The sequence below is a fragment of the Chroicocephalus ridibundus genome, chromosome 3 (genome assembly GCF_963924245.1).
Source record: "Chroicocephalus ridibundus chromosome 3, bChrRid1.1, whole genome shotgun sequence".
Lineage (NCBI taxonomy): Eukaryota > Metazoa > Chordata > Aves > Charadriiformes > Laridae > Chroicocephalus > Chroicocephalus ridibundus.
The window spans coordinates 85148463-85173477 of NC_086286.1; the positions used below are offsets into that span (position 1 = coordinate 85148463).

A 25015-nucleotide genomic window follows, 5' to 3' on the forward strand; every position below is an offset into this window, starting at 1 on the left:
GAGCGAGAAAGCTCAGCAAAAAAACCCAAAAAACAACCAACCACAAAACTTTCTAACCTGAAAATTACTGGGAAAGGACAGGTGATGTTCCTTGAGTACGCTGCCCGGCTGGAGATGGTGATAAACAGCTCTGTGAACCTCCCTGAGGCACTACCCAGACCCTTAAAAGTGAAAAGATGCATTTGATGTGGGAACCGCTCACTGGACGAAGTCAAACCTGTTCCTGCCCAGCAAGCGCAGGCTATTGCTGCCCCATGTTCCGCTCCTGGCATCTGCATGAGCGCCAGCAGGGATCTCCTCGCTCTGCTCAGACAGCACGGTCGCAGGGAACAGATCAGTAGGTAAAGCAGAGAAGTGCCGAGGCCCCGTAAATCATAAATAGAGAGAGATTTAATTACATGCTTGGTTAATATTTACAAACATTGAAGTTGTTGTTAGATATGTAAATAAAAGAGAGAAATAAGAGACAGGGGCTGCAGTAGCCAAGCAAAGCCAAAATCTAACAGAGTATTTATTGTGAACTGGCATATGCCTGGAGTATGGAATGGAGACACACTATATAAACTGAAAGAATAAATAAATAAATATTGACATTGTTCTACACCTGTTTAGCCTCTGGAGACCAGTGATTTGTGGGACCATATGTTGGACAAAATGAGACTGTTCGTTGATAATTGTAAATGTGGTGACCCCTTGCAAACTGGATATTAAAAATATTAAGTAAATGGCACATTTTAATTATACAGTAAAGAGGCTGTTCTCCACCATTAAAAGACTGCAGCTGTCAGGAGGAACTGATCATATGACAGAAGGTAACATTTATTTGATAATAGACCTTGGTAAATGACATCCCAAATGATCTTTAGGTTCTCAGACAAACACATTCAGTTCAGACTTGGGTTTAGCCACGAGGCTTCGGTGTCTCTGTCTTTCAGCTGAGACAATTTTTGTCTGTTCCTCAAATACTGTAGGGCTTGTTTGTTTTTTATTTTTGTTTTAATCTGCTTTGCAGTATTTAAATTTCAAATGAAGTATTATTAAATGAGAACCTGTAAACGATGGAGTTTGGAATTGGAAGTCAACACATTTGTTATTCTTTTTTGCCAAAGGTATTGGGTAAGTTGCATAATTACCATAGTATTATATCATCTTTGTCAACATAAACACGGTTTTCTATCAGCTTTGCAAGTGCCATTGGTGAGCAACTGAACGTGCAGACTCCAAAGAAGAGCAGCCCAGGAGGAGCTGAGAGCATTCACGACGCCTTACGAAGTTGCATAAGGACATGAAGTAGAGACAGGCAGCACGGAGTCCCCAGCAGAAATGCCAAATGCTCTCACGTATATGCTTCTACAGCTGAGGCAGACGGGAGAAACTGCAGACGGTTTTTGTAGCTTCCTTCCCGCACATAGGTTGTGATCCGACTTTAAGACAAATGTGTGAAGGTAAAGCAGCAGCTCACGTGGATTGATCTTTTCCCTGATCCCGAGAAACCCTCCTATACGCAGGGTTTGATTCCCCCCCCACACCCTGCTTCTGATTTTTTGAAGCGGACATTCCTTGTCTCACATTGTGCCGATCCTGTGGTGAGGCACTTGCAGAGTCTGAAGGTTGGGGCACGTGAAATAAGGAGCAGGAAGAAAGCATGCTGCTATTCCGTTGGAAGCAAAGGGGAGCGTAGGCCCGTAGAATACTTCCTCCTTCCCTTCCTTGCTAACATCCAGCACCTGCAGGCCAAAGCGTACAAAACATTTCAGGGATCACAGAAGAAAGCTGAAACAAGTTTGCTGGCACACACCATATAGATGTAGTATTAATGCCAAGAGAAAGGAATTCTCAGATCATTTTTAGACTGTATTTATGGATCTGGTGATCTAGTGCTGTCCTTAGCACCCAAATCTTCCCCTGGCTCAGGCGCTCAGTAGCAGGCAGCGACGTTGGCTCCTGCTTCCCGGCAGCAGAACGTGCAACCGTGCAAGTAGGGTAACTCTGCACAGAGATGCTACTCTTGCCACAGAGCATGAGTCATTTTTCAGCTTGGTGGTATACAGGGAGCAAGGGAGCTCTATCGACGTTGGAAAGGCCCACTAAATGAACGACTTAAAGAAAACGAAGATATATGGAAAAAGTGGATTTTTTTTTTTTTTTTCTTCCGAAGGACAGAGCAACCTCAAATTTGCCGAATCTGCAGATAAAAGGGCTAGTTTCACTGGTTAAAGCCAGGCACGCTGCCAACAACTGAGACGGGGCAGCACACACAGCTCTGCCAAAGCGCTCGTTATACTTCTTTGACACGGGGACGGTCACGGGTAGGCTGCCAGTTCACGACCGGTTCGGGGATGCGGACAAATTTCCATTTAAGAAAGCAAGATCCCAGGATCATTTTCCCTTGCCACTAAGTGGCATTTAAGCCCAGGTGCAATACTGGGAAGTACCTTCTGATTATAAGCAAGCGTGTTGGTGGAGGACAGCCACCGCCTTTGTGTTGTGCTGTTAACTCCACCCGAAGCACTGTACGTCAGCTAATGAAGCCACTCTGAGTGAATTCTTCCAATAACAACTGTGAGGTACAGTATCCAACAATTTAGTAAAACAAAATTATACTATGACCAGAACGTGGTTTTAACTTCTTATCTCGCACGATCTATTCCTTACAAACTCATGCTAATAAGTATTCGTTATGAGGTCAGCAGCTCAACATCTAATACATTCCCTTCTTATGCTAAGTCTAACTTCTAGTCTTATGGGACAGTTTGGAGGTTAAATCCTAAAATCCTTAGTTGGAAGCAAATGAAAATGTTGTTTATCAGCAAAAGTGCAGAAACTGAGATGTAAACAAGAGTTTCTGTCTGTAACTGCCCAGCTGGTCACAAAACGATGGCTGCCATGCAGATTTGCTTCCCTCAAAGATGCAGAAAGATAAGAATTCCTAGTTTCTGTAGGGGAATATCTGAAAGCCGTGGATCTGCAGGCAAGCTGCTCTTATACAAGATGAGAGAGCAGAAGAGTTTGTTGGACAACCTATTGCCTACAGCAGGGATCAAAAAACTTCCATTCAAGCTTTGAAGCAGTAAGCGCTAGGGCAGGTTGCAGGCTGACTGAACTTTGTCAAAGAACAACTCGTTAACTCTGGCTGCTCTTCAGAAAGACAACTTGGAAAGGAGGAAAAAAAAAAAAATAACAAGAAGGGCTGAAAAATTGTTAGCCCGTGTCCCATCATCCATCTCTGCAATTCTTTTACTTTCGAACTTGATTGTGTAACCCGAGAAAATACACTCAGTATTTTACTCAAGCCTTGCCAAAGGAGAGACTCCTCAACGCTGTTTTATTAGAATATCTTAGAATAACGGGATCTAATGGTTCATCTGGAAATATTTTTAATATCCACAGTATTTCCTCCCTGTGTTTATGCAGGTTCAGTGGCTGCATCAGAAACATCCTTAATCTCTCCACTTCACATGCATTTTCCTTTTTCAATAACCTCTGTGCAAGACGTATCCTTGCAAAATTATTGGAAAAGACTTTAAAAGAAACCTAAATCACTCACCTGGATACACGCCAAAGGCTCATTTGTCCAAATCGAATAGCCGCCAACTAAATATATTCTACCATTGTGGACGGCGACTCCAGACTCATTTTGACCTAAAGCAAAAAAAGGAAATGGAAACCACTTTCAGTGTTTAATTAACCCTTTTAGCACCAAATGTTGGAGTTCTGTAATATGATACAAACGCGCTTGGCAGTAACTTGACTGTTTCAGAATTCACAAGGTGCAACAGTGAAGCTGAAGTGTGAGGGCTGTTCTTTGCTCTCTGCGGGAGCCCCATACGGTGCTCTGCGGAGAGATTCCCCGGATAAGCAATAAACGGAGGCTGTGCGGGGGACCATCTGCTGTCTCCTCAATGGCACAGGTTTTTGTACGTGTGTATTTCATAGGTGACAGGCAGGCTCCCCACCTGCCCCTCAGGTACTATCACACATGCACATCCAGATAGATACGTAGGTCGAGAGACCTGAACGCCCCTCACGTTCTGCCCACAGCAGTTAACCCCCCCGTTCCTCCAGGTACAAGTACGGCGAACATTCCAGAACCTGCTGCGCAAGCTCATTCCCGCAGCAAGCGTCTCCTGAACAAGTTTGGAAGTTTTGAAGGACAAAATACAGCCTTAAAAAAAAAAAAAATGTGCAGTGCAACAGGCACATTTCCCAGCAGTTGCACAGACGACACAAAGAAAAGCTTAGATGGTTTCTCAAGGTGCAGGCTGTGGAAAGAACCCACCAGGTCATATCTGAGGAGAGGTTATTATCTCACAGCATTTAGTGGTATGGGGTCAGCTCCAGAACAAGGGTACCTGCAGTGCCAGCGCTTCTGCAGTTGCCAATCAGATGGTGTCCTTCTCAAAGGGTGTCAATTCCTCCCAATAAAATAAAATAATTAAATGGAAAGCAAAAGGGATATGAAAAACTACTTCTGTTTGACAACATGTAACTCCTTTTTAATCCTGCCTCTCTCCCCAAGTCCATGAAGTACTCTGATGACCTGACTCAGAAACCAAGCTACCCTTCTCCAGATCCCAGAGATTAAGAAACCCAATGCAAGATCTTAAAGAACAAAATTGTCACTAGAGCAGCTTTTAAACCTACAAGGAGGAACATGACATAAGGTGACTGTCTTATTTGTCAGACGTTCACTTCTCTGACTTGGTGTTTCTAGCTATCCTGAGCTCCTACATCCTTTGTATCCTTTTCAGTGGTAGATCTTAGAAGTCAATGCAATGCCAAATGGAAGAGGATGAAAAGTGAGGCAGGCTTAGTTCTAAGACTCCTATAGCAGTCTGCGCTGAAACGTTTTGGCAGCCAGTACCGTTACTAATTGACCTCCAAGTCTGCTGCCCAAGAGAATGGCCCCAACATTAATGCTGTCCTTGAAATGCATCCTCTTCTGCAAAGCTGCTAGTGGTGCTACTCTGAGAATGTGTGACATGCCTGTCTCTCCCAGGGATTTGTGGAGGTAGTACATCTGGGAATTGTATCAAGTGGCAGTGAAGTGTGGTGGACTGGGTGGCAGGGACAGTGAGTTGCATGCTTTCAAGTTGCTACTGTAACAGTTCCTCCTAACGATGGTCAAGAGGAACTTTACAGATCCATCACAAAACGAGATACTCAAGTCATTCCTGATTTGACAGAATTCCAACAAAGACACCTCCTTTCAGGTAATTTATTAAGAAGATATTGCTTAGAAATAAGTCATGGTTAATGGAATTCAGTGCTCTATAATGCCACCAGGAAACAATACAACACAAACAAAACAATATCATGGTAGAGATGGATCTGCCTGTTGAGCACTCAAACAGGAAGCTAAATCTATCAGAGCAGGCAAGCTTCTGGAGAATCAAAAATAAGTACTGATAATACTACAACAAAGAATTTTTGTTTGCTTAATTAAATTACATTTATGTGCACCTTCTTAAAAATTTATCTTACAATGTCCTAAGACAAATGTTTTGTAGAACACTGAATTCCAGAACAGTAATCAAAAGTGTCTTGCTGGCCAACACTGGCCCCTAATCAGAGGGAACTGACACGAAGTCGTGGAGTTCCACATACTAAAGGCATCTAAAGGGGAAAGAATTGATGTTTTATTCTAACAGTAGCAAGTTTTCTCTTTTCATGTACAATACTCACCTGTCAACATGTTGAAGTTGCAACGTGTCCACTGGTCAGCATCTATGCTGTAGGAGTCTATGTGCCGAACCAGGATCCGATCGTTGTTGTAGTCCAGATCATTCCCACCTAACACGTAAAGTTTCCTTTGGACAGCAGCCATGGAGTGATACACTCTCCTCTGCAACATCGGGCTACGGCTTAACCACTTATTCTGGAAAGGAAAAGAGAACTTGTCTCGGCACCGCTCAAAGACGTACCTATATTAGTAGTACAGTAATAGTATCGCGTTAGTGGTGTTCTCCTTACCCTTGGCCAGAAATCACAGGTGTATGTTCTTGTGTTGTTCATATGTTAAACGGGCATGTTGGTTATAACACTGACTAGACATACTGGACTTCCAACACTCGGTTTACAGTTCTCACATTTAAATGCATTAATTTCATAGTATTCCTTGCTCTGTATTTTTTCCGTTTAGCTCATCAGGTTTCAAAGCTTTTTTTCTTAAGAATTCAGTAGCAAATCCTCCTTAAGCAAGACTATTAGATGTCTCCTTTGTATACAGCACTAAAATGATCTGTACCACCTAGCTCTGTTACGAGAGAAGAGAGATTCTTCTACCTTTCGTTATATTTGGAAGCTTATTTGATCTTATCCTTGGGGAATGAAACAACAGGGAAAAATAATTTCCTAAAGAATCTTCTCAAATGATTCATTTATTTGGTTTAATGCTAACCCTTTAGTTGTGGGCACTTACAAGGTAACCTCCTTTTGCGTATTTTATTTCCTGGTTAATAATATTCAAGAATTCTACCTGTTCAGGGGAGGGGCAAGAGGGCAGGGAAGAAGAGGGATTAAAGCAGAGTACTTTAAACCTAAAAAACCAATTGCTCCTGCTACGCTTACCAAATCAAACAACCTGGCAATGGATGAGATTAATTTATTTAAGTGGAGGAAGTTAAAATCCATGAGGAAATTCTTTGTGTTACATGTGCTGCCGCTCGCGGTTACTCGAGAGCCTCTACCACTACTGCCTTTTAACCTCCACAATATATAGCTATACATTTCAATGCGTAATAGTTGAATATTAGGCATTAATGTTTGCATTAGTAGTCCAGTCTCTTAACACCAGCCTATAGACGCCATCTGCTTTGCAAAGCCTGCCTGCATCCCCTGATTATATCTTTAGCTTCCTCCACTGCAGTGCCTGCCAGGTGAGCCGCAAAGCACTGCAAAGGCAAAGAAACAGAGGGGCCTGGTGGGGTCATTTCTAATAAGCCGGCGTGTGAATACTAATCAGTGGTGGGGAAGCAGAGGTCACCCCAGCCGGCTTGTTGGCAGGTAGCTGTGTGCTCTGTGGCAGATGGCAGGCATTATCGACTCGCCACAAAGGCCTCGCGCAGAAGCAAGCGCTGGTGCTGAATGATGGAGTTATTGAGATTCTGTGCGAGATGCAAGCAGATGTGATGGTTTCCAGTACCCACCGTAAACAATATGCCAGCAGAATTTTTAAAAAGAGCTTGTGTGTACAAACACGAAGCGGACCTCATTTGAAGAATGCGAGCGCACACTTCCTCTGTAACTCTTCATGCGCCAGGCACAGCAGGCCCTGCCACTGGGATTTTGGGGTGCAACTTTCACAACAGCAAGTGAAGAATCAAAGCGAAAGGTACACAGTATCTGACTAAGAGTGTCCCCCTCGTAAGCAAAATAAGGTTGCTGCCTGTAATTAATACTTGGATTTAGGACAGAATCAGCATCTGTACAATCGATGCATAAAAGTGCACCTCAAAAAGAAAGAGGCAGGTGTGTCATTGCTTGTTTTCTGCTTCAGGACCCGTATGTGCTACGCTTTAAAAAGTCAGTGGGAACCACATAGAAGTATCTCCTGGTACAATTTGGTTCCAAATACAGCAATCAAAGCCCCTATCCTACAATCAGAAAAGTCAATACTCTTCCACGCGGGTGTAAATCAGGCTATGCAACTCTGATTGCAAGCTTAGGACTTTTAATTCCTAATACAAGCAAGAGGGCATAACCATGCCCTAACCCTCTGAAATGGTTACCGAGCCATGCTAACCTAATCAAAACACATACATAATGTATGAAATAATCCCTAAAAGATATTTTAGGTACCTGGGTAATGAAATGATAGGCACCCTTGCAGTCAGAGGAATAAGTCACGGCCAGGTAGTATAGTTCTGAAAGTATGCAGAAAACAAAAAGCCCGTATATGCAATTCAAAGCAGAAATGCCAGTGATAAGGAGCAGTTTTGTGACACTGACTTTGAGTATAGGTTGCCCAGGGCTGCTGGATTACAAAAAAAAAAACGAACAAGCAAAATAAATACTGATAAATACAGGGGATTTAAAGCATATTTCTGTATTTAATCTAAGATGTTTCTAATGCCTACAGGCTTAAAAAAACATAATAAAAAGTCAGGGTCTCCATTATTCTGTTAAACTCATACATCAGTAAAAATGAATTTAAAACACCACTAATTCAAATGGTCAGCATTTTTAGCCTTACAAAATCATTGTACGTATTTGCTAAGAGACCTGTTTGGAGCAAAACATATGAGAAAAAACACATACGACACAGATACCCACCTGCTTAGGATCATAGACCATGAGCCTGTTTTGATACTGTGCAGTGTTTGTTACTCCTCCTATGAAAGAATTTATACAGGTTACAATTTTTCAGATAAGCAAAACCAGGACCAAGATCAGGTACAGCAAAATAACCACTTCTAGGGTTCATTTGCTGACATCATTACATTGCAACCCACCACCTAACGCTTACATTCCACTGCACTTTTTAATCTGGTTACAAGGTAATAAGTAGCACCTTTGTCAAACATCCAGAAACAAAACAGCAACAACGAACACCCCCCCACACACTTCCAACTTCCTTTGGAAAGATAATTCTATGGGCTAAAAACGAGATAAAAATGGATCTGTTTATAAATGATCGTGCATTCAGCCGTCTTCAAGACGCGAAGATAAAAGCCGTCCCCGTTCCAAGGAGGGTGCGGTGTGTGACACGGGTTAGAGGAGGAGGCGGCGGGCTTTGCACCAGAGAGAGGGACGAGGTGGGAGAGGAGCTCTGCCTCACCAGGAGCGTGACGCGGGACACCACTGCCAGCGGGAAAGCACAGCGCAACCCTGCGCAACTGCACTCGCCTATATATTTGAAGGAAATTCTGTATTTAGCCTGCATTACAGAGAACACCTCCTGCTTTAGTTGTAGACTTCTGTTGGGAGGTTCCTCCACAGTGACCAGAAAGAACACTACCACTTAGCAAACGTTACCTTTCAACAATGTTTGGAAAGCGAAGTATAAAGCACCTCAGAAAAGCCTGGAATAGTCTGACCCAAGTAGGTGCCACAAACCAACTATTTACCTCAACACAATATACATTTAATGCCTAATCATCCTGTTCTCCATTGGTTTTCAACAGCAAATCTCACTGAGGAAACTGGTGGGAAAATTCTTCGGTCTCAAGTCTGTACTCTCACCTGCAAAAACATGTTCTCGAGTGAGCACAAGCCTCCTGGTGCCATGGTGTCACAGCAGCACTGCCACAGGGCTCAGCCCCCTCCTGCTCTGTTGCCAGCCTGGGCCCACGGGAATATGGGACCAGGAATAACTACCGCAAGCTGCACCTCACTTTTCATCCCACCCGATGGTCTAGACATAACCAGGGCATGCCAGTGGCCACACACCAGCAGAACTCATACTGACAGACAAAACTTTTTATATTACAGTTTTAACAGCACGTGCCAATGATGGACAAAATCCACAGCGACGAGGAAGGAATTTCATCTGTCAGTACATTTGTTGATGCTTATCTTTTTGCGAGGGCATCCCCTGTTTCAGACAGAGCAGCGGCACTGCTGCTTTCATTCCTGCTGGCTGAGCTATGGCCCGGTCCTACTAAAGGCCACTGTTTTTTTTTTTTCTTTTATCTCCAACCAATGTTACCATGGCTCTGTGCTGGGGAATCCTCATTTTGCCAGCCTCCAGCTGCACCTAGCACAGCATTTTGGTTCAGAGCCATACGGTGATTTTGAAGCAACCTCTCACATGTCATTTTAGGCTGCAGGGTGGGACTGGTGTGTGTTCAAGTTAAACCAGAAGCTCGGCTCCAGATGTGCACCAGCTGTGCTCCAGTTCCTAATGGAGCATAAGGGTGTGAAATAATAACTGGTCTTTCAGAGGGCTCTGTACCAGCTGAGTACTGGGAACACTGGGTCCAGAGGACCAGAATAAATCCAGTCCAAAGCAAAAAAAATGTGAACTGTACATGGAGCAGTACATAGAGAACTCGGCACCAAAGTTTTATCTGCTGATCTGCTCTACTGGGCTGAGCTACTTGCTAACATAGATGTACCCACTGATCACTCCAAATAACTTGAGCGAGGCCAAGAATCTGCTCAATGGATAGCAGAAACCACGGACAAATCTATTCAAGAATTTTGCCTTCAACTGCAGTAGCAGGGAGGAATAACAGTGTTATTTGGGCACATCTCTGAAAGCATATACTGGGCTGGTAGCACAAGCTACCAGCTCAGAGGCGATTACAGGCTACACGACAGCCGAGGTGAGATGTAGTCTTTCCAAACTGCTTCCATCCCACTACGCCACATGCTGCCCATCACAGCACCTGTGAAGTACAGACGCAAGAAGAACACGCATTGGAAAGCAATGACTGTTCCCGTATCTAATCTTACAATCTGTTATTTGTCTCTGCGCTGTTGTGCAGCCTTCACACTGCTAGTGGCCGCCAACCACATGCACAAAGCAATCTCCCCTAATATCTGTTTTGTAATTTGATTTTCTTTTACATAGTTCTTTTCACTCCTAGCGTAATGTTTAAAAATGAGATGTCAGATAAGTATTTTGAAAAATAAAAATCATAGTTATTTGGATGATTACATCCAGAATGTTAAACTAACAGGAGATGCGTCAGAAACACAACGCTGGGTCTTGTATCTCCCTTCAAAAAGGACATCTTAATTTGGGGGAAAAGACGTGGAGGAAGAAGAGAAGGAAGGGGGTTGCTTCCTTGTAAAATAAAGAAATAATCAAATAAGCAAAATTATTTGCCTCTCTTCACAAAGAGCCCCTCATATCAAGTACACAGCTTACATTTTTCCCCTGCAATATTGCTCATCTGTGGTGTTTTATCATTACATTCCCTTCACATACCGCTCTTCACTTTTAGATTAATCTGCCAAAATGAGATGCTAAGGATTTGCATACAGATTTGACTACACAAAAATAGATCTGGAATTAATAACAGTCTCTATATGTTTTAATTTCTTCTAGACTGGAGTACCCTTGCCTCCAGCAGAATTCTTGGCTTTGAAAGTCATCAAGCTGATTTGTCTGCTCTTAGGTTATGATGCCACATGCTGCTACACTGTCCCCTGCAATCAAAGTGCTCGCAGAGATAGATTCCATGCCTTCCCCTAACAAGTATATTTTATAGATTGGCAGTTTTGATCTCCCCTCCCCAGGGGGATAATCTGCATCTTAACAGGTTTCTATAGATACATCTGTCATTAAATATGCCATCTTATATCTGCATCAATTTTCAAACTCAAGTTCCTCCTAACTTTGAAGTGCTATAGCAAAAGTTTAAAATTTTCTGCCAAAATTCAAATTTAACAAGTCTACAATGTCCTCTTGAACTATTTTTTTTTAAATACTCCAGGCAGCTGGGAAAGGGCAAGAGAAGGGCAATATGTCTCTTAAAAAAAAAAGGAAAAGGGAAAAAAAGTTTAAATGGTACTAAAAATAATATGTATTTTCTCAGAAAAAAAGGGTAATTCTGAGATAATTTCTTAAACTTCTCTTCAGTGCTTTCTATGAGGAAAGGAGGGGACAGGCAGGGAGGCATCGTCACTACACTTGAAAAGAAGTATTTAAAAATACAAACCATGCTATTAAATTTGGTGTCAAGCAATAGCAGCTAATGGTAGTACCCCACCAGTTAAGGAAAAGGAAAAAAACGTCTGGCTGGGTAAATGACAGAAAAATTACAGTTTGGTCAGTGCTCACTGGGTTTTGTAAACTGATATATAAACTAAATTTATAAAATGATTGCACCTCTTTGACACAAGCAGCTTGCTTTGAGGACTAGAGTTTCCAGGAGGCAAGGAGCACTCTCAAGACAAGCCTGTGTCCTCCTTGCTCTTACAGCTGTGAGAACACGCTCAGGGGAAGCCCAGCACCCAACCCATGGACTTAATATGTTTTTACACTGCCGCAATCACTGTTGCTCACTCCCTTGCAGGCTGTAAGCTCTGCTTTTTAAGCCCTCCGAGACCCGTAAGTTCCCAAATCATTCAACAGTGTCCCTCTATGTGGAGAGGTCCTGGAGGAGTCCAAGACTGGCCTTGTCCAGTGGGAAATATTTCCTGCACATGGGAAATAATTTGTGTTTGTTACAGACCGCGAAACAATCCACAAACTGCACTGAAAAGCATCTTCATTATAGACAGCTCCAAAAAGAGAAGGGTGGGAGGCAGTAGATTCAACATCATTTTCCCAATAGGAAATTTTTAATCCACATTTATAACGTGTCCTAGTGAGACCCCCATATGACTTCAGAAATCTAATGCAATCCAAATCCCCCAGAAAAATCTCACAATTTGCTCCGAAGTCCCCAAGTGCTAGGCTGCACGCACGAATCCGACTTTGCTGGGAGATGTGTAAAACTACATGTTGGCAAAGAGCTCCCACGTGTATTCCTTCCAGCAAATCCAGGGAATATATAGAAACTCCTGACACATGCCCCAAGGTGCTCTGCTATTTTAACACAGAAATCTCTCCTCTCTTACGTGTCCATGTGTTAAACACAAGATAATCCTTCCTCAACATGCAAACCCGCTGCCTTTTGCTTCAGCCAGCCCAGGTGCGGGGAGGACAGCTGCGCAGGAGCATATTCTGCCCCCCTAACAAGCTCCCTGGAAGACACCGTCAGCAGCTCTAATTAACACTGTTCCACATCGGATGCAATCCAGCTGCAAACAAGAGGGGCACAAGCCCTAGTTTGTTTGTGGGTTGTTTTTTTAAAAAAAAAAATCATTAAAACCCGATGTTTACATTCGATCTAAGAAGTATCAGTGGCACCAAACCTGAAACGCCCATTGCTTGAAAGGTGAGGCCCATTATCTTTATTGAAATATACTACTAATAAAGAAACACTGTTTCATATACAGACTAAGACTGGGTCACTGAGGCAATTTTTATGTACTCGTTAAGCTCCTGCTCCTAGTAATTTCTGTGCCAGCTGCACTGCAAAACTTGATTTGGTTAGATGCTGTAGATTCCTATTTATTCCAGATCTATTTTTCATAAAACAATTTTATAGCCATTTACTGTGAAAAAATTTTCTTCTCCTCACAACAAACAGCATACTGATAGTAAGGTAATACTTTTCCCCTCAAACCACTTGCAAACTCAGAATAATTCTCCAAGATATGTGATCTCCATCATTTCCTTGGTCAAAACCTCCACCATTAGGGAAAAAATAAGAATAATAATAAAAAAAGAACTTTGAATCTTGAAGAAAAAGCTGTTAAATATGAAACTGTATGGCGTTTACCCCGTCAAGTTGAGTTTCCACGTGCGTGTCAAGATGTGATTTTAGCTGACACACTTAAGGTCAGGCAACTTGGACCTCTGCGAAACAACAGCGTAATACTTTGCTTTAGAGAAGACTTTTCATGTGCTAATCTCTTGAGCACTTGAGATGGAGAGGAAGCCTGGTTATCCCCAGCTGCAGATGCAGGAATGGCCCAGAGCTGAACTGCCTGGCAGAGGTTTCCCGCCATTCTCTGTCCCCAGGGACACTACACCTATACGGGAGGAGGAAGGTGAACATGTATAGAAAAGCAGGTCTCCAGATTTGCATGTGCATGCCACGGAGGATGAAGGGAAATGAACATAGTTCAAGTTCTCGCTCTTATGGAAAATATTTCCCTGCTTTTATAGGGAAGGATTGTTAGTAGTGTTGAACTCCAAAAGGTTTGGTGCATTTTGTTTCTCTTTCACTCAAATACTTCACTTTTCAAGCATGTGGCATGCAATTTATTTGTGAAATGGGTCACGGTGTCAGATGTTAACTGGGGCCTGTAAGATTCATCTTTCTATAAAATTTCAAAACCATCTGCCCGATGCTGTACTGTCAATACGGAGAACTTATTTTAATGAATTCTCATCTACTTTTTAAAATAAGAAAATAAAATAAAATGTGGGCTGCGAAAAAAATAAAAAGATGAGAAAAAATAAGAACACAAATATAAAAATACATTCCACAAGATATGAAGCTCAGAAAACTCGAGAGCTGAGCCCACTTGTGCTGACCAGAGGGTCCGACTAGTTCCAGAGTGCAGAAAGCTCCCGCTGAGCCTTCTGGAAGGTTAAAAACTCCAAAGGGGTGGCGGCAGCTTAGGAGTCCCTCTGTCACCTGAAACACTGGCCACCCATCTCCTACCGCCAGCATGTGTTTACAGCGTTTTGTTTAACCCACTTGCCTTCCCTGCTGCTTTTGCCATGATTTTATGCTCTATTATTTTTTATTCCTTCCTGTATTTGTCCCAAAGGAGCAGCAAAGTAAAGCCGACAATGAATCCTAATAATAATAATAATAATGATAATAGAAACCCCTTAAGTCTAGTCAGCTTTTGATTAGCAAAGCCTTTAGAAGACAAGGGGCTGTAGCAGAGACACTGATGCTTTGGCTATAGAGTAAGGAAGTAACTGGTCTGTGTGCGGGTCACATTTTGATGATTCTCCACAAATACAAGGGCTAGAAACTGACGTTATCACTATTTAATATATTCATTTACTAAAAACCTGGGCACATTTTCATGGTTACCTTGCCAGCTGGTAGTAGCAGACTGACTTTGAGAGCTCTTGCTGATGACCTGTATTTCCAAGAAAAAGCTGCAGGGATACAGCTCAGAAACATCCCTAACTCAGACTAATTTTTTAATTACTTAATTTTAGGCCACATACTTCAAAATTAGGTTCCCTTCTGCATTACTGATTATTCTTATGCTAACACTTTACATTTGATTATGAACAGTGGATTTTTTGAGCAGTGACTACTGATATTTTTTGAACAATAAAACATCTCTCTGTACTATTCCCCTGCCCCTGAATATACATGTACAGTGAGAGCTACATTCTAGCCCTAAGCAATTAATTAATAATAGAACGCTAGCCACAGTTATTGCATCTCCATCTACTTTTATTTATAAAATAACTCTAGTCAATACACAATACTCAGTTTTCAATCTGTGAGTACATAATTCAGACCAATACCCTACTGAAGTATTGCATAGAATGCTCTTGTAATTCGTAACAACCTGTCAGAATCTACCAACTCAAAACTGCTAAGCATTTTTTCAAAAACTATACAAAATACAGCCAAGAAGTCCCGTCTACCTCAGTCCACTGCCAAAACATTGCTCCTTCCTATGATGTTACAACAGAAGTTATGTTGGTAGCATTTTCAAAAATAACTGGGACAAAACTGATAAAATATTTGTTGTCGTTTTGCCCAGTTTTAGAGTTCATCTAATAGGCTTCCAATTACCTCTTCCCCTGATTCTACAGCTGTATTAGAGGCATATCCTTGAACAGAATATCACTCTGCTTCGTTATATAAATGCAGATAGTATTTAAACACACAGGCAGGCATGCATTTCACTTACGTAACCAAGCACATTAACTAATCCTCAGCATAATTTTCCCTTTCTTAGCATATCTGCAAAGATTAAAAGTAATCTTCAACCAGTCCCACATTTGACTTAAAAATCCCTATCAAATACTTCCTTGGGCTTGTTTTTTTTACAGGAAAAAAAAATTAGAAAAAAAATCAATTTTTTTCATGTACTGGAGCAAGGACTACATTTTTTCATGTACTGGAGCAAGGACTACACTCTGAAGAACATTTCTAGTGCTTATTCAATGATTTTTTTATGAATACGCTTAACACAATTTCCTAAAAAGCCACGTTTTTCATAAACAGAGACCGACAAGACACAGCAGTAGTAGCACCCATGTATTTGAATTGTCCATCACAGACGCACATCTCTTTCCACTGATGAAATAGGAAAGGTAGTAAACAAACAGGGTAATGCTCTGAACATGCCCAGCTGGTACCAAAAAGTTCTGTTTCTGTACCATACCTGGCTCTCAAAGCCCACTGCGTGCACACTTCAGGATTAACACACAGCACAAAAATTATAAGACTCCTTCACTACCCATTGCTGAAGAAAGCAACCCGGAGCACCTGCCAGAATGTGGTGATTATCTGTGTTCTGTCGTACTTTTAAAGTCATTATTCATGTTTTCAGTTGTATGTATATAAAAATAGATACCTGCTACCTCCGCCACCAATGCTTGGGAATCTGTTCCCATAAAGCACTTAATCCACATGGGCAGAAAGATACATCTGCAAGGTGCTCTGCTAACCTAAATGATGTACTTTGAGAAGCACAGCGAAGGCCTAAGTAGCTAACTTAATTTTTCATTCATATACCATCTTTTCACCAGACCGTATTAAAATCCCCAGAGGGTATCCACAGTGAAGATGGCAATCACTGAACATTTTCCTCAAGGGGTGGCCCCATTTACTCATTAACTTCCTTGAAAAATATTACAACTTTATAACCTTCCGTGACACACTTCTTACTAAAAGGTGGATATTTTTCAGTGAAATCTTCTGTAGACAGCATCGATCTTACTCCAAAGTAACTAATACTAGAAAAGTCACTATAAAGACTGATGACACAATGCCCTCAACTCCCATCAATGCGCACATGTAAAATAAAAAGTACATCACACTGAGTTGCAAATGATATGTTAGTCCATGATTACAAGGCCTATATTTTCATCTATCTGCACCATAAAGCCCCAATTACATCCAGGCAGCCCCGTGTACTTGTTATGGACAGTCAGAGCCATGCACGATTTCTAACGAAGGTCATCTTGGCCTGTTACAATATCCTGAAGAGCAAGTGGGAGCAGTTCATACACCTGCCTTCAAGCCCCAGATCTACACAAGCCAACAAGCACTGAATTCTTCATTTCATTATCAGGAATAAAGACGGTATTATCAGATCATACTACAGAAAGTGGGTCTTGGTTTTTGTTTTTCAGAAGCACATAGAATTTGCCATCTGAAATTTGTCCAAAAAAATGCATTATCATTTTGATTCACTGTCATTTATGAGTGGCAACTGGAGGTAGCACACATGATATATGCAGCTCGGAAACACAGATTGATATTTAGCAGACAAAAGATATCGTATGAGGTATGTTTTGCTCCTATACTCCTAATCAGGCTTAATTGTATGCTCCCAGGCTTAAACTCTTTGAAATACCCATCCCCTAAGGCAAAAGTTATCCTGACATATAAACGAAATAAGATTTATTAGTTTCATTCAAGACAGTATTTTTGTATTTTGTTAGTACCTCAAACTGTGTGAAACGTTTTCTACCTGATATCCAAAGAAGACCATCCACCACATATCCCGCATGGCACGAGAGCGATCGATCAAAGGACTGTACAAAGGTCCACTTGTTCTTCTTGGGGCAATAGCGTTCCACTGTAGGTAACACTTGACGCAATTCATTCCTGCCCCCTACTGCATAGAGGTACTCATCCACTGCTCCCAGCACAAAGTGCTCCCGACAGTTCTTCATTGGAGCTATCTCAGCCCAAGAGTTAGTGCGGGGGTCGTATCGACAGGCAGTTCTCACCGCACAAGTGCGGCCTGTGGAGTGCTCTGCCTCTCCACCAGCTACAAAAAGAAAGTCTCCCATAACAGCAACACAGTGGTGGCTTCTCCCTACAGGCATAGGTGCTAGCTCGCTCCAGTTTGCAATCCCTGCGATATGAACGTTCTCTTGATCTACCGGATTGAAGTATCGCAATTCCTTCACTTTACAGATTTCACGTTTTTTCCCACCAATAATGTAAAGAGTGTCTGACTGGAAGCGAGGTTTTGTCCTTCTGGTTTGCCAAACTGGCTGTGCATAGACGCTCTGGTGGTAAGCCAAGGCCTCATTAATAAGTGCTGTCGCAGTTTCACTAGCTTGGACAAGAGGATGAGAAAGAGCTACGGTATGCAGTGTATCCACATCCATAAGGCCAAAGCGGACATACTGGAGAAGTTCATCCATGTACTGGTAGCGGCAGTTGTGTTCCAACCACCTCACAGCCAGCTAAAGGTGGGGGGAAGGAAAGGAAAAACAAGACACCAATTATTTGGGTACAATTCTGGCAAAATTTGGTCTTTTGAAAACTGCTTACATTCCAATAAGAGCTATATACTTGCCTCAGTAGTGATATCACTCAATATAAAAAGTAGTTAGGAATGCATGTGAATCAACATAAAAGATACCTACTAAAACTCCACCTATGATATACATAAAAGCTTTGTATTGCACCAGTCCCCCTAAAGAATTTCCACAGCATTATCAGACTGCAATACCGCTACGCAATATAACAGTTTGCTGTGCAAACTGTTAGTGATACCGTAGGAGACCACAATATCCTGGAATCAAGCTGTTGGAGCAATAATATAAGTGTAGGGAGTATGTGATCACTGGAGACCATGGGTACACTAGAAAGAAAAGTAAGATTACGGTTAGATGATTAGAAAAGCCCTTTCTCCCCTCCATCTTTCATTCTATTTATGACAAAATATTGAAGGAATACAGGAAAATACATTCTGAATCCTTCAACATTTTTTTTTCCTTCTTCATTTATTTTATTCATAAAGTGGAGAGAGGTGTAAAGGCACCAGAAATTAAGCCAGAGAAGAGAAACATGAAGAAAAGGTTCTGCTGGTTTGGGACTGACAGAAAGCAGCAAGGAAGACTCTGAAACTGCTCAGCAATTGCAGCTGGTATCAACAGCCAAAACTAAACATAGCCTTTAAATTACATAAAGCATATTGAACACAACCAGCTCTAATAAGAGGTTAGGAAAGACCTAAGCCATTTCAAGAACGGTTGTGTAAGTTAGTCTTGAAAACCTCCAGTGATGAAGATACCTGAAATGCCTCAGGAAAACCAGGCCCATGCTCAGCTATCCGCTCAGACAGATTTTCTTTTTACCTATGCAGGAGCGCAAAAACCTTCAGCTCACTGCCTCATTTGCCACCTTTGGGTTTATACTCCACAGCTCAGGAACCCCCAGACCAACCCTTGAAGTTCACCCTTCGTCCATCCATACAGGACAAAAAGCAGTCTGCTACCTTCCTTTCCCTCTCCACCTCTGATGCATCTCATTCTTCTCTGAACAAAAAAGTCACTCAATCCACCTTGGGTCACATTTTCTACACCTCCATTGCTTGGCTCACAGTTCTCTGTTATTGAAAGGAAATGCCCCTCTTTCTTCATGTTTGCTGCTGAAAACTGGATAAAATCTTCCTCTTAAGGCTGTAGTAGTAGTAGTGAATGGATCTGAAGGATCACTTTGATCATAACAATGTATGCCATTCTTATTTGTGCATCACTACACGAGACTGTCAATGCACTATGATATTGCTGATCAATGTTTAAGCTTATGACTGGGTACTCTTCCCGCCTCTTTTTTCTGCAGAACTTTCACAAAGTGTCATGCTTTCTCTGTCATTACTGAACTCTCTGCTACTTAGCTCAGGCCACTGCCCCAATCTGTCAATCTGAATTATATTTTCAAAAATGCTTGAAAACCATTCCACCCTCTGCTTGTCTGAAAACACAAAACCTGTATTATTCTTTCATCCAAGTCACTAACAAAGACATTGACTAGTTCTGGGTGAGGACAGACTCCTCTACTTGACACTTGGTTTCGTCCTGGCAAACAATTCCTGGAGCAGGAGTTTCTAACTAGTCCTGTGATAACAACAGTTTCAGCTAAAACTTACTGCCCTGTATTGCTCATAGGAATGTCACATGGAGCAACTGGAAATAAAGGCTTCTGTCTTACTCCAGGCTTTCATATATACATGGTATATCAAATTTATTGCTGTTTCTGTATTCTGTCAGAGAGAGAAGATGACAAACCAAAACCGCTTTTTATTAAGACTCATTTGAAACACTTCTGCTGCACTGTGCTATTCAACCCCTGTGAAACAAGGAATCAACGAAGGGCATCAAAAACTGCAACAGTAGTTCAGTCAGTTAAATGCTGTATTGAGTTTCAAAATGTGCATTAGCTATTTGTATTTAGACTTGTTAGTAAAAACAGGCATTAATTAAATACATTTGAAAGTGTTTATGGACTTGAAATCATTGAGCATTATATTCATATGTTCTAAATCCACCAAATCCACGTGTCACGTTTCTCCTACTGAGTGGTTTTAGGTAACTCCCTACTTCATGTCTTAGGCCACGTGAATCATTCCTCAAAGTCTTCAGAGGCGCTTAGCTTTCATCATTGACTAGACACTTGAAACTGAAGTGGAATTCAGGCTATCTTCATCACGATGAAGACACCAACTGAATTCATACCAACTGAATGATGTGTGGGTTGCTATATTAGAAGAATTTAGAAAAAAACTCAGTTTTTATCAGTCACCACTTGCATCCAACAGATTGGCTTCTCTTGCTTATAGTTCATGCCTTCGCTTGCATCTAAAATGGCATTGTGATGGCATCACCTGTGCTATAATGACAAATATTACAGACTCTTAAAAGACATGCACTAATGTAAACTAGGTCTTGACAACCACAGGCTTTTAAAGAAGTTTAATATTAATGCCTGTTAATATCTTAGCACTCCACCATTTCTCTATCCTTTATTGTCCTCGCTCCCGTCTCCCAACAAATGCCACATAAACACAAAAGCAACACTACATACACTCATACCTTTCAAAAGACACAGTATCTCCATTTATTTCTGCATACGGGATGTGTGACAATCTGCAGCAGAAGGGCTGGACATCTCCATTACAATAGATTTTCTTTGCTGCATGAGGGTTGTCAAAAGCAACATGGTTCATGCTGAGTTTGGTCTGCACTGAGAATATTCCTGGAGTTGTAAAAAATGTTTCTCTAAAACCACTATGCTTAATGTTAGTGTTAAAATCACAGAACTTCTAAACCACCACAGTGATGGTGCAAAGCGATACAAAGATTCTGTTGGCACTCACAGGAGACGTACAATCTATTTCCGGTCTTGAATCAAAACTTTCATAGAATCATAGAATCATTTATGTTGGAAAAGACCCTTGGGATCATCGAGTCCAACCATCAACTCCACTCTACAAAGTTCTCCCTTACACCATATCCCTTAACACCACATCTAAACGAGTCTTAAACACATTCAGGGACGGTGACTCCACCACCTCCCTGGGCAGCCTATTCCAGTGTCTGACCACTCTTTCTGGAAGAATTTTTTCCTAATGTCCAGTCTAAACCTACCCTGCTGCAGCTTGAACCCATTCCCTCTTGTTCTATGGCCAATCACCTGTGAGAAGAGACCAGCACCAACCTCTCTACAATGTCCTTTCAAGTAGCTGTAGAGAGTGATGAGGTCTCCCCTCAGCCTCCTCTTCCTCAAACTAAACAGTCCCAGCTCCTTCAATCGCTCCTCATAAGATTTATTCTCCAGGCCCTTCACCAGCTTCATTGCCCTCCTCTGCACTCGCTCCAGCACCTCGATATCTCTCTCATATTGAGGTGCCCAGAACTGGACACAATACTGAAGGTGTGGCCTCACCAGTGCTGGGTACGGGGGGACAATCACCTCCCTCCTTCTGCTGGTCACACTATTTCTAATACAAGCCAGGATGCCATTGGCCCTCTTGGCCACCTGGGCACACTGCTGGCTCACGTTCAGCTGCTTGTCAATTAGAACCCCCAGGTCCTTTTCTGCCAGGCAGCTCTCCAGCCACACTTCCCCAGGCCTGTAGCAATGCATGGGGCTGTTGTGGCCCAAGTGCAGGACCCAGCACTTGGCCTTGTTGAAGCTCATACCGTTAGCATTGGCCCATTGGTCCAATCTATCCAAGTCTCTCTGTAGGGCCTCCCTATCCTCATGTAGATCAACACTCCCGCTTAGCTTTGTGTCTTCTGCAAACTTGCTGATGATACACTATATGTCCTTATCAAGGTTTCTTTCTCCACCCCTTCCTACACTATTTCATCCCTACTCATCTGTCCTGCATCTTTATTTATGAAAATTAAATAAATTTATTGCAACTTCCTTGGGATCCTCTACACGCTGCACCTAAAGGTATCTTTGGTCTACCCTACATCCACCTTTCCCTTCTGACAAGCAACCGCAACAGCAATGTGGAGGGCAAGGTGAATCCTAGGCTGTCTTTTGTGTAGGTTGCTACTGGCTCTTACCAGATTCCATGTCTGAGGTCAGTTTGCAGCGGAGTACTGCATTTTATTATATTTATTTAGAAAGCAGTGTTAAGAACCCTGCACATGGCTATATCACCTGCATGGTCTGTAGGCATTTGATAATCAGCAGAGAAGTCTACTGGGTCTTAGGGAGGTAACTTAGGTCTGCGAATCACAGTGTGCTTAGAAGTTCCTGTCCAAATCAACTCATGCTACAGCTGAACACAATTTTACTACAGTATTCTCTGCGACCCACACACAACCTGTGATACACCAAGGCAGAAAAAAGGTCATAAGAGCTAAAAGCTACAATTTTTTTATCTCCTTGTCTTGCTACTGATTACAATGACTGCTACTCGATGCCATAAATCCGTTTTGGGACACTCCTTAAAAATAACTGCTACAAATGTAGGTATTTATATGTATATTCATAGAATACACAACCAACTCCTAAATTGTGACACAAGGCTATGGATTAGGTCATATGGTTTTAGGGACACTCAGAAACTAAGCCTCAGATTTCTACATTTGTCATGCAGCACACATTGTTACGGCGCTCTCTAGTAGAACATGGGATCTCACACTATGGAGGCATGGAAGAAAATCGAGTTCTCTGTGCAGGTAATCAGATATTCTAGTTACTGGATGGTTTGGCTGCTATTGGAAGGCTGGAGAAGTTCAAAAGAAAGAAAATTAAGTTCCCAAACATGTCTTTTGCTTGTAGTAGAAATAGTCACTGATGGACTGTAATACAGTTCTAAATTTCCTTCAGTGTAAAGGAGGCAAATATAACTCTCATGAACATACAGCAGAAGCACAAGCTTCCACGCAGCATATCAGCAAACGTCTGTACATTTATGAAAGCAAGTTCCACCACCTTTACTTAGTTTTTGTTTAATCCAGACTGAGAAACCTGGTGCCTATACATTAACTCCAAAATTCACCCCGACCATACACCAATTATAGGGCCTATTTTCAGTCTCTCTGGCAGCAGTGATTAGCAACTATAATCAGTATTGGCAAAATAATCTCAAAGCCATTATATGCTTTATGACACTGCAAGGAAAGACAGTCAGACTTCTCTAAGGGGATGCCAATAGCACTTGAAATTACAACTGTGTTTAAAACGCAAACAAAAACAAAGAGCCCAGCCACAATTTTGAATTTTAAAATATTTGTATCGCTGCTAAATAATTTACAAAAATAAGGAAAGACTCCTACTCTTACTGCCATACAGGCACATTCTGTTTAAACTGCTAGAAGCTTCTTTTCTATTAATTTTAATGTATGAGTGTGTGAGAAAAGGAAGCTACAGCCTAGTGCCTATATCAACTTTAATAAATAATATATTTTGCCATATTCATCTTCTAAAGTAAGTAAATGACAAAAGTAGACCCTCAGAAGGACAAGATTTTTCAAACCAGATTCTCTTATTCTAAAGCCTTAACCCAAAGGATTTTTCCTCTCCAAGGTTACATTATTTGATTTAGCAATAGAGTACGTTCTCAAAACAGCAGAAAACAGATGGAAAAATACACCGTGGCACAGTTGGAGCATACATCTAAACACACCTGTGTGATGGATTGTGATTTCATTGCATTTCCAATGGCTGCTTCTGCTTTCAGCACGGTGCTTCGGCAGTCCCAACTCACACAGCCGCAGAGTGCAGCCCTTCCTTCCCTGCTGTTAATGGTGGATGTACCACATACCTCCCACAGCCAGAGAGGGCACGGAGACAGTGAGGTTAAAGCTGAATTAAAGAGTTTCATGCCTGTTGAAGATAACCCTGCAATAAGTAGTTACCTGGTCTTTTGGGCTGCCAGCTATCCCGGGAAGCAAGAGATCCTAGCGTGCCTGTGCCTTGCCCCTTCAGCGTTCCCCTGCGATCCTTCTCACGTCACTCTGCTGGGAAACATGCCAGACCTTCACTTGACATCACAGCAAGTTTTCTAACCAGAAAAGCCAAGCTACATTATGAGTGAAAGCTTGATGCACTCATTAGACCCAGCTTCGCTTGGAAAATACTTTAAGTCACAAAGTCGTGTCAGGAGAAGTTTATGTCCACAGCACTCCGAAAGAGAAAACGCTTCTCTAAGCCTGGACTCTGTGAGAGGCAGAGGCCATGGGGACTCCATTAAAGTCATCTTGGTCTCTTCTTTAGTTTCTGTATTCATATTATAGCCATACAGACTGCAAAGGAGTTATGCTAGTTTATACCATCTAAGATCTCTAACAACCGAGATGAAGTCAAAAAGTGACAGCAGTGGAAAAAATGAGGTTTTTGGAGAGGGCTGGGGTTTTTTTTCCAGCAACAAATAAAAGGAAACATTAAATTTTATAAGATTTCAAAACAATGAATTCACACTGTCTCATTAAAACAAATGGAAATCTTAAATAAAGTAACATAGTGAAGATTCTCATTTTAGGAGAAAGGACAATTTTAAATACAGAAGAGTGGAGGGAAATATTTTCCTGGACTGATATCAGATATATTCAACATAAATTATCATATTTCTGTGTGACAATCTGATGATGATATACACCAGTGAAAGAGAAAGAACCACAAATCTCTTCTTTTAACACAAATCCTACCTGAGCAATCCTTCCGGTGCTTACCTTCAGCAAAAATGTAACGCCAGGAAAAAACATCAAAATAGTATCTTTGTATTGTTAGCATATGGGTGGTGCTATAGATCTGCTCCTATTGATTGATAAGCCAAAAAGAGTCATGAAAGCAACACAGTTAGTACAGCAATCACTTTAAGGCACTAAGGGAACTTCAAAAAACAAAACTTAGAGTTTACTAGTTCAGTGTTTGAATATGCTAGAAATACATATTTTGGCTATAAACTTGCACATGCTTTGGCCTCTCCTTGGGGTTTACCTAACTCTGGAAAGCCTCAGGCATTACAGACTGGAATCTCTTGCCCCGAAACCACTGTCTCGGTTATTGTCAGTACCACCTTGGCTCTTCAAATCTCA

The 25015-nt window shown here is 41.7% G+C and overlaps 1 protein-coding gene across 14 annotated transcripts in view; it reads right to left on the reverse strand.

Annotated features, from left to right (window-relative positions):
- Positions 1-481: 481 nt before the first annotated feature.
- The window catches only part of KLHL32 (kelch like family member 32), a 130837-nt gene continuing 106303 nt past the window's right edge, over positions 482-25015 (reverse strand). For 9 of the 14 annotated variants that reach the window (XM_063329928.1, XM_063329929.1, XM_063329920.1 and 6 more), the window contains 5 exons: positions 17188-17914; positions 8275-8333; positions 5686-5878; positions 3548-3642; positions 482-1727 (listed from right to left, as the gene is read on the reverse strand). In XM_063329928.1, the coding sequence (XP_063185998.1) occupies positions 1566-1727; positions 3548-3642; positions 5686-5878; positions 8275-8333; positions 17188-17914 (1236 nt within the window). In that variant the 3' untranslated portion in view covers positions 482-1565. Of the gene's footprint in view, positions 1728-3547; positions 3643-5685; positions 5879-8274; positions 8334-12005; positions 12091-17161; positions 17915-23888; positions 23939-25015 lie in introns of those variants that run through there. The other 5 variants (XR_010070387.1, XR_010070388.1, XM_063329930.1 and 2 more) reach the window with 5 other exon arrangements.